At 50.9% G+C, this 15505-nt stretch overlaps 1 protein-coding gene across 1 annotated transcript in view; it reads right to left on the bottom strand.

The window, feature by feature from the left end:
• Positions 1-15505, bottom strand: part of SHB (SH2 domain containing adaptor protein B) — a 150424-nt gene that overhangs the window by 96470 nt on the left and 38449 nt on the right. Inside the window, exon 2 of the mRNA XM_054500236.2 lies at positions 1190-1310. Within this exon, the coding sequence (XP_054356211.1) occupies positions 1190-1310 (121 nt within the window). The remainder of the gene's footprint in view (positions 1-1189; positions 1311-15505) is intronic.

The raw sequence follows: 15505 nt of genomic DNA, 5'->3' as shown, positions 1-15505 counted from the left end.
CAACCTGCATGGGCTACACAGCCCTATAAGCTGACGCTGGACGTGGACCCGGCACACGCTAAGTGCTCAGTAAATGCCGCTTCTTCTCCCTTCTTTCTCCTAATTCAAGAAGGAATCGGGAGAAGGTGCTCAAAGACAGGAATGCAAAAAACCAAACAAAAACCAGACAAACAATAAGAGGGCCACAGAAAGAGGTATCTGTATCCCAAGTGTCTGGATATACAGGGTACCAATTCGATAGGCCTCCAAAGCCAGGGCAGCCCCAAACTTGCTCCCAGCCACTCTCCTGCACCCTGCAGCACAATGTGCTGATGTGCCCCTGCTCATGGCCCTGCCTGTGTGGGGTCACAGGGGCAGCCTACACAGCTGCTCTTCAGTGTCTGGCCTGCCCTCTTGAACCAGGAGAAGCCACAACAGGGGTTTCCCTTTTGCTTGTGACCTTCCCCCAATCCTGCCTACAAGATGACTGATGTCTGATAACCCTTCACTTCTTAAAGATGCTCCAAGTGTTGTATTATCCTGGCTAAAATAGGCCCCCAGGATGCTGCATACCCAGCCACATTCTTCTTCACTCCACACAATTGCTTTGACAAGGTTTTGTCATCAAGGGCCAACAGGAAAACAGCCACTGGGGGAATGTCTCCATGCTTCCTGTAACCCTGTCATGTAGACCAGGGTTATTTATGCTGCTTCCAGCTCCAAAACAAAGATTTCTCAGTATGCGGCCAGAAATAATTTTGTCTCTACTAGTAATCTGGCCAGCTCTCTTCTACTAAGCAATGAAAGCCAGGGGACCCAGCCTGCTTCCATTTTTGCCCTGCCTACTAGGAAGCTCTAAGTAAAGCTTTATGTCTCAAATGCTATCTTTCTTCACTCAGAAATTTCTGATAGAACTACTTTTTCTCCCTCCTCTCCCCACTTACTTCTTGGCCCCTACCTTTGGTTAACTGTAGGTGATAACCTTGTATTTGGACTATCATGGTGCCCTGGCAGTTTTTTTCCTAATACAGGTGAAACATAAGCAGGTAAACTGTGGGGAAGATTTAATACAGCATTGCTCCCACCTACCAACTTGAAAGCACACACCATGCCCCCACTGAGGCTGGCTGGGGACCACCCAGCAGTGCCCTCACTCCCTTTCTACCCCCACAACCCCAGCTGTGAGCCCCTGTGCTTCAGCTCCACTTACCTGTCATGATCCTCTGTGCCTCATAGGGCTCCATGTAGCCAGCACTCTCCCCCTTTCCTGCTTTGCTCTTGAGATCATTCTTGGCATCAAAGGGATCTGAGTAGTCATCGGCTATGATCACCTGCAGGGAGGAAGATGGCAGGTGTGAGTCCACCTTTGGCTTTTTTGTTTCACATCTCTTCACAGCTACGCTTTGGGCCTCAGCTAGATGAGCAAGGAGCGGCAGGGGAGGCAGGAACCAAAGCCGGCGCCTGGACTCAGAGAGCTCCACGTCTCACAGGGGTAATGAATGGGACCCACACTGGCAGGGCTCCACTGTGAGGAAGAGCCCTCTGAGCTCGTGCACGCCTGGCTGGCTCCAGGTACAGTGAGGTGAGAACAGAAGGGCATCTGGTGGAGGTAACAACGCACACTAAGCATGGAGGCGAGAACCTGGAGGGCATCCTCAGGAAATGTGAGTTGCTCGGTTTAATGGAATGGAAGTGGAGGAAAAGTTGGAAACAAGATCACAGAAAGCCTAGAAATGCTGACATGCCCCTGGTGCTGGCTGAGGCACAGAAGAGTTTGTCTAGAGATAATTAGCTCAGCGTTCCATTTCCCCAGACCTGGAACACAACCACGCCTTGGGTCATCAGACAACAATTTGGTGAGATCAACATACTTCAAAGATCACTGTGGCCCCAGACAGGCCAAATAAAAACACAAAAGCAGCTCAAGGACCAACAGACAGCCAGGGCCAGTAAGGACCTGAAAGCAACGAACCCAAAGACCCCTCGACAACACATGGGTAAACTGAGGTCCAGTGTGAGCAGAGGCTTGGCCAGATCTTCCGCCTCCCAGGGCCCTGCCTGAGCTCCCCACTTGTCTGTAGTCCAGAACACAGTCCCTGCCTCTTCTCCCCAGAGAAAAATTCTCCAACTCACAGACAAAGAGTGAGGCACCTGGGGGTGGGGGGCACTCCCATGAGAACCTGAGTATCTGGGATTCTAACACTTCAGAGACCACCGTTCCACGTTTTCCCTGAAGAGTAAAAATTCTCGATTGGAGGCTCCAATTAAACGTGGCAAGTGTTCCTCCCTCTTTTTACTTCCTAACCTTTAGGAGAGGCACAGAACTCACCGAATCCACGCCCCTCCTGCTTAGCCCCGCTTCATCATAAACTTGCCCTGGGACTTCCCTCTTGCCCTTTTTGGTCACATATCTGGCAAAGGCCAAGCCCTCAGCTCCTCAGCCAGTGCCACCCGGCTGCTTCTCTTGGGAGGGGGTAGGTTAGCGTTCCTCTCAACCCTTGGGGTTACATGAATTGTTATTTAAATTGTGGGTTTAATTAGAAACCACAGGAGCCTACTCTCTCTCCCAGCTCCTGGAATGTAAGGCATTTGAGGGGCCTGCAAACTCAGGGGAAGGGAAAATCCCCCTTTGTCTGCCTGGTAAATGGCAGCTTGTGGCAGCCGTCCTGGCAGGGTGAGCAAGTGACCGCCAGCTGCCAGGAATGTGATGTCCGGGAAGGGACAGCAGGCGGCAGCTCTGTCCCTGGCAAGTGGCTGGAGGCCAACGGGAGGTTTAGCACACAGCAGTCACTGCTCCCCAAACAAGAGAAGCTCATCAGTGAAGACCGAAGCCCAGAGTGCCCAGCACTGGAGCATCTATGGCTCCCGCTGCCGCTACTCCACTGCTTTCTCCGTGGCTGTGGTTCAGGCTCTGAGTCCCAGTGGGGACCCAGTAGGGGTGGCTTCCAGATGCTGACATTGTAATGGCAGCCTTTCTTGAGACTCACTGAGCTCAAATGACACCAGGCTGGGGAAAGAAGGGGTGGGAGAGAGCTAGGCCTTGCAATGTCTTTCATTTGCTATTTCTACTCTACCATTTGCAGAATACATTAGGGAGAAAATTATACATGTAAACTGCTGTCAAACAGAACAGTTCAGATGCTGGTCAGGTGCAGGGTTTTGTGTCTCAGAGTTCAAGGAGCCAGACATCCAAATGGAGAAAATGATGTTGCTGCTGTGGATGACATCTAATCTTATTTCTCTTGTCCCAGATTTCCTCACTGTCTCTCTTCAACATGAACACGCTCCATCTATTTTGCAATAAGGAAGGGAAAAAATGTCTCCCCTGGGAAACAAAATCACTTGGGGGGATTTGCTGGCGGGGTGGGAGAGGCAGTTGGGTTGCAGTCTCCATAGTAATCTAGAAATCGCCACTCCGGCTCTCAGAAGTGCTCTGTAATTTGCAAACACACAGGTTTGCAGGATATAAACCAAATCTTTGTTTGCCCTGGGACAAGAGTTCTGGAAGGCCTGTGATTCAGCAAGTGCTACCTGTACTTTCTAATTAAAATGAGATCTGAGCTCAGGCTGTCATGGAGCCGGAGCTGCCTGCTCCACTTACTTCCGTTTCAGTAAGAATGTACAAATCCTAAAACCAGGAAAAGCCCCTGGTCTCTGCTGACATATGGTTCCAGTTATACCTGCTGACAGTTGAAAATCCTTCCATTGAAAAAAAAAAAAAAAAAGTCTAGAATTCTGTTAGTTTAAGAAGCAAATTGGAAAGTTCCTAAAATGTATATTTAATCAATTTGCTTTTGAACTTCAAAGTGAGGTTGGTGGAGGGAAAGAAATTTGAGGTTTGAGCAACCTGAAACTTGGCAAACACTACACTGAACTGTCTGATCTTTTGCAAAATGATGTCCTAGTTTTGGGAATAAAAATTCAACCAGGTGTTAGGAGAGTTGAGCAGGCAGTCAACCAGAGTGCGCTGTGAAGTACCATGGGCCCCAGCCATCAGGACTGGGCAGGGTGACCACTGTCCAAGTTGCCTGGGGCTCACCGCCAGTCCAGATGGCCAGGCAGAAGGTTTGTGTGAAGCGTGCTGCTTTTTTGAGCTAAAAGAAAGGGAATGAGTTTTCTCCAGATGTGGGATTGGAGTTCTGATGGGATTGCTTTTGCTTTGCTTTAAAACTTCCCAGTTAGTGGACGACAACTGTATATCTAATTGAACAATTCAACCAAAATGGAGCCAGCCGGGACTCCTCTGCAGGCCAGGCCACCTGGGTCCACAAGCAGCTTTCCTTTGATTTTAGTCTCAGATTGGCAGAGACCTGGCAGCCACAGAGGCAGAGCTGAACAGTAGCAGAAAAAAAGGCTGTAGAGTGCGGCTGCTTAGCCAGTGAGCCACGTCATCTTTTGTTTGCTTGGCCTCTTGGGATGAGTGCTAAACCCCAGGCAAGCACCTTTCTTGCTTTCAGACAAAACTACAGACTCCAGGTCAGCCCAAAGCCCCTACAGGTTTGCCCTCCTGGAGACCTGCTCTGGCCTCCCCTTGTTTTCCACAGGGCCCACTGCAGCCCAGAGGGCAGGGCGTTGTCACGGTCACCTAGCAAACCAGCAGTGGCCTGGGGATGGCCTCTCCGTGCCTCCTCTCTGGAACACACACTGCTGGGGCCCCTGTGTTTTTATCTTAGGAACTTCACTTTGTGATAGGAAGCAGTCTGCAGCTGTTCATCCCAAAGGAAAGGACTAGAGGAAGGTGGGTGTTGCCCCTTGGCCACACTTCCCTATGGACTGGTGAGAGTTTTAGTTGCTTTTGTGGGACAGCTGCACTTGTGAGCAGAATTGGGTCCTCTCCACATGCTTTCAGTGGAAATGTACTTGGGTGGAGACACTTACAAGGGTAACTTTAGGCAGAATCCATTAAAATCCCCAAATGCACCAAGTTTGACCCAGCAATTTTACTTCTCAGTATTTATTTCCAAATGTGCATAACGGTCCATGAGCAAGGATGCTGCCTGAAGTAATCATGAGAAACCACCCGAAACGACTGCATCCATCAATAGAGGAATCGCTAAATAAACTGTGCTAGTTCCATACGACGTAACATTATGCAGCAGGCTGAAAAGAAAGAAAGAAAAAAAAAAGCAGTTGCTCTGTGTGAGCTGGCATAGCGCTCCATGACATAGCTCTGAATGGAAAGCAAGCAAGCTGTAGAATGATAACTACAACATGACACCTACTTATGAAAAACAAAACAGAAACCTGTATCTCTATTAAGTTAAAGAAAGGGTCTGGGAGATGCACACTCCAAACTGACCCCTCTTTGGGAAGGACTTGGAATGGGGTGCTTAGCGGAAGTCAAAAGAGACCTACTTCTCTGCAATGTTAAAACATTTTCAAACAAGGAGAACCTATTCATGTACTATGTGCAAAACTAAACTTGCTTAAAAGCACTCCTCTTCCACAGGCTATTTTTGGTACAGTAGACAGAATGTTTCCCAAACTTGCCTGAGGACAGGAATGGCTTGTTAAGGAAACAGATTCCCAGCCCCAATAATCTGTATTTTAACAAGCAAGCCAGGTGATCCTTATCAGGAAAGCTTGGGAAACAATAAGCTAGAGCCAGCACCCTTCCCCACCAGTCTAGAGACAAGCCTCCAGATATTACTCTGGAATTGCACTTTTCCCAGGTATTGCTCAGCCCTGTTCATTGAAGTGAAGCAAGAAGTTTGTGCTAACTGCAGCTCTTTTGCTTTCTTCCCTGGGGGTCAACTGGAGAAAAAGAGGACCCAACGTGCCATCTCCAGGATCTAAGACATGGAGGAAATGGTAACCTCTCTGCAATCATGTGGGCTGGCTCCAGATTGAGCAATTCGGCCTGTGCAGGGGGAGAGGGCTACCAAAATCTCACAAATCACCACTAAAGAACTTAGTCATGTAACCAAACACCACCTGTTCTCCAATAACCTATGGAAATAAAAATTTAAATAAATTTTAAACAAAGACTTCTGCCTTGCCACCACTCTGAAAGGGATGGGGTGGGGGGTGGCCCAACAGGGGTCCTAGCCCTGAGGATCTTGCAAGGCAAGGCTCTCTGTTTGAAACCCACAGCAGCTTTCAGGCCAAGGCCAATTTACTCTCAGCAAACTCGTTCGAGGAAGATCACCCGGCTACAGGAAGGGCTGGTGGCACTTCAGAAGAGGAGCCGCTGCAGAAATGCAAAGGGAATCTCTGTTGAAACTGCTCAAATCTGCTAAAAAGAATGATGAGGCATGTCCGGGCTTGGTGGCTCACATCTAATCCCAGCATTTTGGGAGGCCGAGGCGGGCGGATCACCTGAGGTCAGGAGTTCGAGACCAGCCTGACCAACATGGAGAAACCCAGTCTCTCCTAAAATCACAAAAAAATTAGCTGGGCCTGGTGGTGCATGCCTGTAATCCCAGCTACTTGGGAGGCTGAGGCAGGAGAATCACTTGAACCCGGGAGCTGGAGGTTGTGGTGAGCCGAGATTGCGCCATTGCACTCCAGCCTGGGAAGTAAGAGCGAAACTCTGTCTCAAAAAATAAAAATAAAATAAAAAAGAATGATAAGGCTGGGCACGGTGGCTCACACCTGTAGTCCCAGCACTTTGGGAGGCCGAGGTGGGCAGATAACCTGAGGTCAGGAGTTCGAGACCAAGCCTGGCCAACATATAGTGAAACTCTGTCTCTATTAAAAAACACAAAAATTAGCTGGGCGTGGTGGTGCATGCCTGCAGTCCCAGCTACTTGGGAAACTGAGGCAGAAGAATTGCTTGAACCCGGGAGGCGGAGGGTGCAGTGAGCTGAGATTGTGCCACTGCACTCCAGCCTGGGTGACACAGCGAGACTCTGTCTCAAAAGAAAAAAAAAAAAGAATGATGAGAGAGGCAGACTGGCTGCTATCTTCCAGGATCGAGTGGCCCACACTGTCCCTATTGCCCCATGGTCACCCTCATGTGCCCTGCTGTCTGTGGGACAGCACAGGCCTGTGTCACACACCACACTGCATTTTTAGCCAGGTGAATAATGAGTGTTGAATTACGATGCAGTCAGTACGTCGCGTCTGCACATCCGCCACCTTGCTAAGGCAAAGGAGAGAGTGTCTTGCTGGCTGAAGGGTCTCTGTGCTGCTCTCTTCTCCCTGGAAAGTGAGGGGGCAGCACCCCACAAGGCCCCTGATTCCTGCCAGGCCCTTGACTTCTGCTCTACTCCAAAGCAAACTGCATATGAATGCACTTGAGAATGTTCTCAATGCTCCCAGTCAGACCATTTTCTCACTGATTCACCTTTAAGACTATACATTAATTTCCTTAACAGTTTGGGGGCCGCTAATCTCTTAGAGAATATGATCATTGATGAAGTTGTGCCTCCCCTCATCACATTACATACACCCACAGAGTGTTGTTGAGCACATCATAGGAAGGTCATGAAGCAAGCCCCGCCCCCATCTAGGCCCACAGTAATGAACAGTGAAAACAAGACACTCTCTCCTTTACCTTAGCAAGGCAGCAGGTGCGCAAATGCGATGTGTCGACTGCATCGTAATTCAACACTCATTATTCACCTGGCTAAAAATGCGGTTTGGTGTGTGACACAGGCCTGTCATTGGCTGTGAGAGGGTCACTCTGAGAGAATGATGGCCTGGAGCTCTTTGTCTTGGCTTGCCGGGAGCCCTGGCCCTTTCCCCAGCTCTGAGGGTCAGGAGGGCTCCTTGAAGGTGAGCAAATAGCATTTGGGGACGTGAGGCAGCAGCAGCAGCACAAGTGCCTCTGTCCCCGCTCTGAGGCCTGAAGTCCCAGTCCTCCTTTGGGACCCCCCCATAACACAGGCCCTAGCGGGCCTGATGTCCACAGGAAGGAGGCTCTGTTGCCATGCCAACAAAGATGACATTAAAGAAACAGAGATTTGGGGGTCTGGAGAGGGCTTCAAATAATGATGAGGCCGCTCAGAGAAGCGGTAGTGGACAGATGTTCTGTGCAGACCCAGAAGCCATACAGAGACAAGCCAGGTGATTCAGGAGGGACATCGACAGCCAGTAAAGGAACACGCTGCCTGGGAAAGGGAGCTCCTGCTGCTTGGGGTGTCCAAACAGAGGCTCTAAGATGGGCTTCTGCTTTGGGGGGAAGGTCAGCTGACTGGATGCCACGCTCAGTATCTTTCTAGTGCACATACAGTGCAGAGCCCAGACTCAACTTGGACGTAGAGGTCTGAGCTGCCCCAAGCAGAGCCCTGGCTTTAAGGACTGGCTAAGTGGGTGGCTGTTTGCAGAACCCCTGTCATGGCGGAGGCAGGCAGCATTTCCAAAGTCCCGAGGCTGACCAGTGGCAGCTGGGCTGCAGCAGCTGCCCGAGGCTATGTAAATATACAGAAAGGCAGGTGGCAGTGCAGAAAGGATGCAGCCAGGCAGGGACAGTCCAGGCAAGTGGAGCTCTGGAACTGGCTCTGCTACACCCTTGCTGGGTAACTCCGTGCAACCTGTTTTCTCTAAGTTTTGGCAGGTCACCTGTGAAGTGGAGCAGGGTGGTTTGCCTTCTCAGCTTCACATAAACGTTGTAAGGAGCAAATAATCAGATGATCCAAGGATGCGTCAGTAATTTATAAAGAAAAGGCCATGTCCTTGTTACAGAGCAGGTGGCACCTCCAGGATGAAGGTAAGTGCGGTGAGGGGCAAAAGCACTTTGAGGCAGGGTCTCTGCCCACGAGAAGATGAAAATCTGGTAGGGAAGACAAGACAAAGACGTGAAAAGAAACCCCCGCCAAGGCCCCAGTGATTACCAGGGAAAATGGCTACAATTATGCATGACAACAGCTGTCCTATTTCTCAACCACAAAAAGGAAAATGTTTGTGAATGCTCTTTTTCCCCCCTTTCATGCTTCAGGTAAGATTCATGCCCTAGTTGGGGCACCCGGCAAAGTGGTGGAGAAGCTCTCATAACTCTCAAGGCACTTCCACCTGTGTGCTGGGAGACAGAAGTGTGACTTGCCTATGGCCAGCATCCAGGGCCCTGAGGGGTCCACAGCACCAGGCTGTTACACCACTCACGGATATGGGACACCCATGCAGGTACACACACAAGCGCCCCCTACTCGCCTCTTCCTGTCCTCAGCTTTGACTATCATCATAGACCAACTAGCCCTATAGGCACAACAATAAATGACTGCTGACAAGGTAAGGAAATTAATTTAGGGAAGATTAATTAGCTACATTCATGCACTCAGCTGCAACTGCTGGAAATCAGACGGTGGGGAGGTCGCTTTTCCACTCCACTTAGGATTGGTTTGCTTTCTACCTTCTAAGATCTGGCTTGCCTCAAAGTTCTAAGCCCCCTCTTGCATCATGAAGGCCCCTGCCAAGTACTCTGCCCACATACCTTCAGGGACAGGGAGCTCATGATGTGACAACACAGTCCTCTGGGACAGCCATCACCACTGAAGTGTCTTCCCTACACTGAGCTGAAATCTGTCTCCCAGCAGCCACTATCCGTTTTTCTACTGACCTAAGGTGTTCTGTCCTAAATGCTCCTTTACAGACCTGACAGTGACCTGCCCCACATGTCAGGAGGCTGGGAGTGTGGGGGGTTAAAGTGGTCACCACTGGTCTTTCCAGTCCTGCCCCTCCCACGGCCACAGCTGCTTGCCTAGACACCTGCAGGCTCCAACTTGTTAGGAAAAACACATTCCAAATTCCAGCCTCTGTCAGCTCCTCTCAAGCCTGCTTGCTCGGCCTCTCTCTCTCCGTCATACACACACACAGCCCACTGTCTTCCAGCTTCACCCCCTCAGAGTGAGCTATGGGTCCTGGGTAGGAGGCTGCTGGGAACAGAGCCTGGCTCCACCCTCTGTTTACCCCAGAACCTCAAGTGGTAGAGACAGGCTTTTCAGCATCTCTCAAGTAGTGGGAGGTTCTATTTTGAACTCAGAAATACCTCAATCCTAGAATTTCTCAAGTGCTTTCAGCCAGGGACTATGGATAGAAAATCCAGCACATCCCTCCTGAGGACAAAAACACCCGGGGAGGGGTCTGCAGCCACTACTGAAAGGATCCCTGGGGGATGGTCTATTCTGCTAGATCTCAAACTCTTGTGTGTGTATGATTTCTGCAAAGGGAATCTTACACAGAATCCCAACATGCACCACTGAAGACACTGACACCATGCATAGTCTGAAAACCATTTACCCACTGGGTACAGAAGGCCCTGAGTGGGGATGAACTTAGTAAAGTTAATGCCGGGACCAGGTAACCCAACCCATGTTTCCAAACTCCCAGGTCCACATGATTTCTTCAATGCCTATACCACTAACTTTCCTCTTAAAATCATCTTTAAAAATTTCAGAGTATAATCACCACAACTGCCTCACAGAAGAACCCCCCTACCTCCCCTTACAAGGACCAACTACCCATCGCTGTGGACAGCTCTCTGTGGGAGGTGGGCTCTGGGCCAGGCTGGGTCCCCATGGAGCCACTGACTTAGCCGCCCCTCATTCTCCCCTGAATTCCTACTTGGCTCTGCTCAGCTCTCCTGCAGACTCCATCAACCTCTGTACACCTTGCCAGACAGCCCTTCCTCTCAGGCTTCCTGCTCTAGAAGGTACGAGTGCTCCTCTAGGGGCCTGAGGCCTGAGGAGACACTTACCAGGGACAGGGAAAATGGGCCTGAGAAGGGTATCAGGAAAGCTGGGTTACTCAGCCAGCTCTCAGACCAGCCCTGGTCACGAAGAGTAAGAGGAAGATTTTCTTCTTTCTCCTTCAGAGCTGAAGGCTAGAAGGGTAAGGGGAAGGTACTAGTTAAGCTCAGGGTCACAGGTGCCGGGCGGTTCCACAAATCGTTTAGCCCTCTGCCCTCACCTTCCTCATGTGTGAAATGAGGATGGGGCAAGGCCTACCTGAGCCAATGCACGCGGTGTATTCGCAACAGGGTGGCGCATAGCAAGTGCTCAGTGTCAGGTGTGATCACCATCAGCTCAACACACCATCCAGCCTGCAGAGTCTAGGTCTTGCCCAGGGTCACCTGGACATCAGAAATCCAGACTATCCCCCTCCCCATGTTGATGAGGAGCCACCAGAGGCTCCAAGTAGGCAAGTGACACAGCAGAACACTCCTGAGCGGGTGACAGAACTAGATTCCCATCAAATCCCAACCATGAGAGGACCTATGTCATCTGTTGAACTACGTATTTACAGCGTGCCTCCCAAACTGGTTTTAGACAGCTTAATTCGAGGCATTTTTCTGCTTCTGATAGTGACAGCCTGTTGGTCCCCCACCCCCTTCCCAAGAAAGGATCAGGAATGCCCGTGAGGCTTTCTCACGGTAACGTTAAGGCTCTGTACAGTAAGAATAACTTCCAGTGTGCTCACAGGAAAAGTATGTAAAAGCAAAACAGCAGCGCCTGTGAGCCAAAGGTCTTTCCTGTGCAATGTGGTACCTTTCAAAGCCAGGCCTCCGTGCCCCAGCCAAGGCCCGGGAGTCACCAAGTGCACCCTCTCTCTCGAGTGCGCTTCCCGTGCTCAAAGCCGAGGTTAAAGGGGAGAAAGAGCTCAGGCCTGGAGGAGCACGAGATCGGGCCAGCACAGTGTGTTTTAATGATCAGCTGCAGAGGCGCAGGAACCCGCACTAAGTGAAGGATCATTTCTCCCCGAACGGGGCCCATTAGGATGACTCATGCACATTTCCCACAGGGGAGCTAAAAGGCTGGGCCAGGCCCCTTTAAGGCACAAGCAGCACTAAACAGCTGCTCTCCCCAAGAGTCACTCTCTCTTTGTTGAGGATACGCAGCATCAGCCACAATTACCAGCCCCAGCATCAGCCACAATTACCAGCCCCGTGTTTGAGGGCTCCCAATTATATTCCGCTTAACACCAGGTGCTCCATAAATGCTGATTCACTTTTTAAAATAATGCTGTATCCTCCAGCAACCGAGCCTTGATGAACTCTTTCTCCTGTGCCGTCATCTAGGCTGGGAAACCCTGAACCTCACAGGCCTGTTTCTCACATGTACTCGGCGCTTTCTAATGTACAGGAAAGTTAGGGTGGCTAGGGCTTTGCGATGTCAAGCAGGTCTGTGATGATGTTTATCGCTGTTCAGTCCGATCACCTCGTGCCTCCACATGCCAGGCAATGGGCTCTGTGCTGGGGATACAGAGGAGAGGAAAGGCAGGCCTCCTCCTCCTCCTGCTCTTGCATTGCTTCCGGGTCCCCAGGGGAGATGGGCATTATTCAGCTCACCTCCCCAAGGCAGGCTGGCATGTGCCAGGCAGGGTGAGTAAATGCCTGGGTGAAGGGCCCTTCCCACCCTGCCCTGAATTGCAGCTATGTGTAGGCCTGTCTGCTTCCACTCCACCAGGAAGGCAGGTTTTGGAGCTCTGTTTCCTTTTTATTACAATATAGCACCTGGTGCACAGCAGGGTCCCAGCAAGGTGTGCTGGGCCGAAACCAGGGGCAGGGCAGGACAGGGCAGGGCCTCCAGGGTGGTGGATTCCGGGCCCTGAGCTCCAACGCTTCCAGGTTTCTCACCAGCTATGGAGCTCTACTTTCTCTAAGCCTGAGCCTTCCCACTTTCACTGGGAAAACATCTTCCTTCTGCAGTGCAGGAGAAGCTGAGTCAATGAACCAAGGGATACACAGTGCCTGGCACATTATGCTGGCATAGGCAAGGGCACAAGGGCACTAGAGAACACAGAAAAGATGCTGCTCTTATCTTCTAGAGGCCACAGGCCATGCCTTTTAGTCTGGGGAACCCAGACACAGACCTTGAAGCAGGCACTCAAGTGCAAGTGGTTGATCTGGGAGGAGACACTTACCGGGGACAGGGAAAATGGGCCTGAGAAGGGTATCAGGAAAGCTGGGTTACAAAGCCAGCCACCCATGGTGGGCAACTAGATGGAGCATGATCTGATAGAGGAAACTCTGGGAAACCATGCACAACCCACCCCTCAGAATTACCTTACCAAGAGTGAGGGAGCTGGGGGTCAGGCACCAACTCCTGGGAGCTCCTGGTGTAGGCAGAGCGGCTGTTCCCATTCTTATGTTCTAGAAAAGCCCTCGGGCACAGAGATGTGGATGAGCCAGTTGAAGAAGGCCAGACTGGGGAGGCAGAAGGGACAGGGTGGGTCTTGACAGCATCTGCTGCCCAGGGCAGGGGGCGCCTCCTGGAGAGGGATGGAGCTGAGCCAAGAGGTCTCTTCTGGTGCGTTTACCCAGCTGAAGCAATGGTACTGTGCGGGGCTCCCATCTGCTTGGCTCCTACCCTGGATCTCACGCCCCATCTCCCACCTACGGTTTGAAGCAGATAATGGCTTTGCAAATGCATTGGAGACTGCGCAGAATCACAGGAGTCCCCAGAAGCCACCCTCCCTAGTGCAGGCTGCCTCCCCTCCCAAAGCCCAAGTATCATTTTCTCCTGGTCTAGGGCCCTGTCCCAGAGACTAAAAACCAAATGGGGACCCTATGGGCCTCTTTAGATCCTGCAACATCAATCAGCCTGGCAGCTTCAAGGAGGGCCCAGAGCTGTTGTGCCAATAATGGACGGGCTCATGCACCCTGTGATACCTATGAAGGCCTCAGGGGCAAGTCCATGTGGGCCAGGCCATAGTCCCTTATGACTGGCGAGTGGTAAATCAGAACACCACAGTGTGCCCATTTCATCACCCTGCAGCTGGGGTGCTGGAAACCCAGGCTTGCTCACAACCCCACACACAGAGAAGCAAGCCACCTTCAGTGATGCCCTTCCTGACTGCCTCTAAAACCAATCTCCTCCTTCGTGCAAACAACTACGGCTCAGGCCACACCAGAATTGCGGAAGAGGAACTCCAGCCAGAAGGCCTATGGCACCTCTAACCCGGCAAGGCCAGCTCCAGCGCAGGGTGAGTTAGCTGAGGAGACATACCAACAGCCGGTGAAAGAAGTTAAGGAGTCTATTTATCCATTAAAACAAAATCCTTTTTGGCATCTCAGCAATTGACAAAATCAGGTCTCAAAACAGTACTTATAAAAGGATTCCATTTTTCTAAAATATAACATCAAAGAAATGTGTTTATATCCATAGAAAAAGGACCAGAAAGAAATGAAGTGAAATACAGCACACACAGATGCACGCTCTCTGCCTCCCTAGTTACCTGTCATTGCACGGGGTGGTGGGGTGAGGGGGGGGACACCTTGCCCGCTGCTCCTCTGTGACCAAGCCCTCCAGGGCCAGGGCATGGACGAGTGGATACAGGACCACCGAGCTTCCCAGGCCCAGGGAACCCTCCTTGCTCCTGGAGCCTCCCTTTCATGGCCCTGGACCCCTTACTGCATCCTAGCCAGAAGCCTATTTGTAAACATGTAAATGATTCTAGTCCACCACAGCCTTTGCCTTGAAATCTCCACCAGGCCCAAAGCTTTCAACACCAAGTGGTCCAATCAACTCTGCCCAGCCCCACCCTGGCATAAAGGGGTGCGAGTAAATGCTGGGGGAGTCAATGAGCAAATTAATCTACAGAGGGTCTATGGGGCCAGTTCTCTCGAGGGAAAAGCCAGAAGTCCTTGCCAATAAGGGACAATTCATACAACAGTATAGACAAGCAAGGTTTTACTCAAGTGCTTGCCCATTTGCTGGCTGCATGGCTTTGGGCAACTTACATGACATACTTGACCTCTCTGTGCTTCCATTTCCTCATTTATAAAATGAGAATAATACCAAGACCTACCCTCATGGGGTTGCTATGAGATTTTTTTAAAATTTATTTCTATTTATTTATTTATTTTTGAGATGGAGTCTCGCTCTGTTGCCCAGGGTGAAGTGCAATGGCATGATCTAGGCTCACTGCAACCTCCATCCCCCAGTTCAAGCAATTCTCTCACCTCAGCCTCCCGAGCAGCTGGGATTACAGGCACGCGCCACCACGTCCAGCTAATCTTTGTATTTTTAGTAGAGACAGGGTTTCACCATGTTGGCCAGGCTGGTCTCAAACTCCTGACCTCAAGTGATACGCCTGCCTCAGCCTCCAAAAGTGCTGGGATTACAGGTGTGAGCCACCGCACCTGGCCTGCTATGAGATTTAAATGAGTTAGTATTTGTCAAATGCTTAGACCAATATGCATGGTAAGCACCATTTAAGTATTTGATAAATAAGTAAATGTGTACACATTTGCACAGCATCTGCCCCTGCACCTAGATGGACATGTGCACACGTGTACACAAGCAGGTATGCTCACACTCCCGTGTGCTTCAGCACAACAGCATGTATTGCAACTGGTTTTCTTCACATCACTGCGAGATGGATGTGGGTGTACTCTCACAGCCAGTGGGGAAAGGGAGAAGGGCTGCAGTCTGCCCTAAACCACAAAGTCCAGTGAGGGCATGACCAGCAGCTGTGGCCAATGGACCCAGCTATCTGGCTGGACCCAGCTATCACACCAGCTGCTGCTCCCAGTCAGAGAGCAACTGCCCGCCCAACCAAGCACACACAGGTCTGGCCTGGGGCAGGGGACCCCCAGATCCATTAGTCCTGGACCATGTACAACTTCCCACAAAGTCCAGTGAGG

This window comes from Pongo pygmaeus, chromosome 13, assembly GCF_028885625.2.
Source record: "Pongo pygmaeus isolate AG05252 chromosome 13, NHGRI_mPonPyg2-v2.0_pri, whole genome shotgun sequence".
Taxonomy (NCBI): domain Eukaryota; kingdom Metazoa; phylum Chordata; class Mammalia; order Primates; family Hominidae; genus Pongo; species Pongo pygmaeus.
Note: the sequence above shows the minus strand (reverse complement) of the source record. Positions and strands in the feature narration are given on the sequence as shown.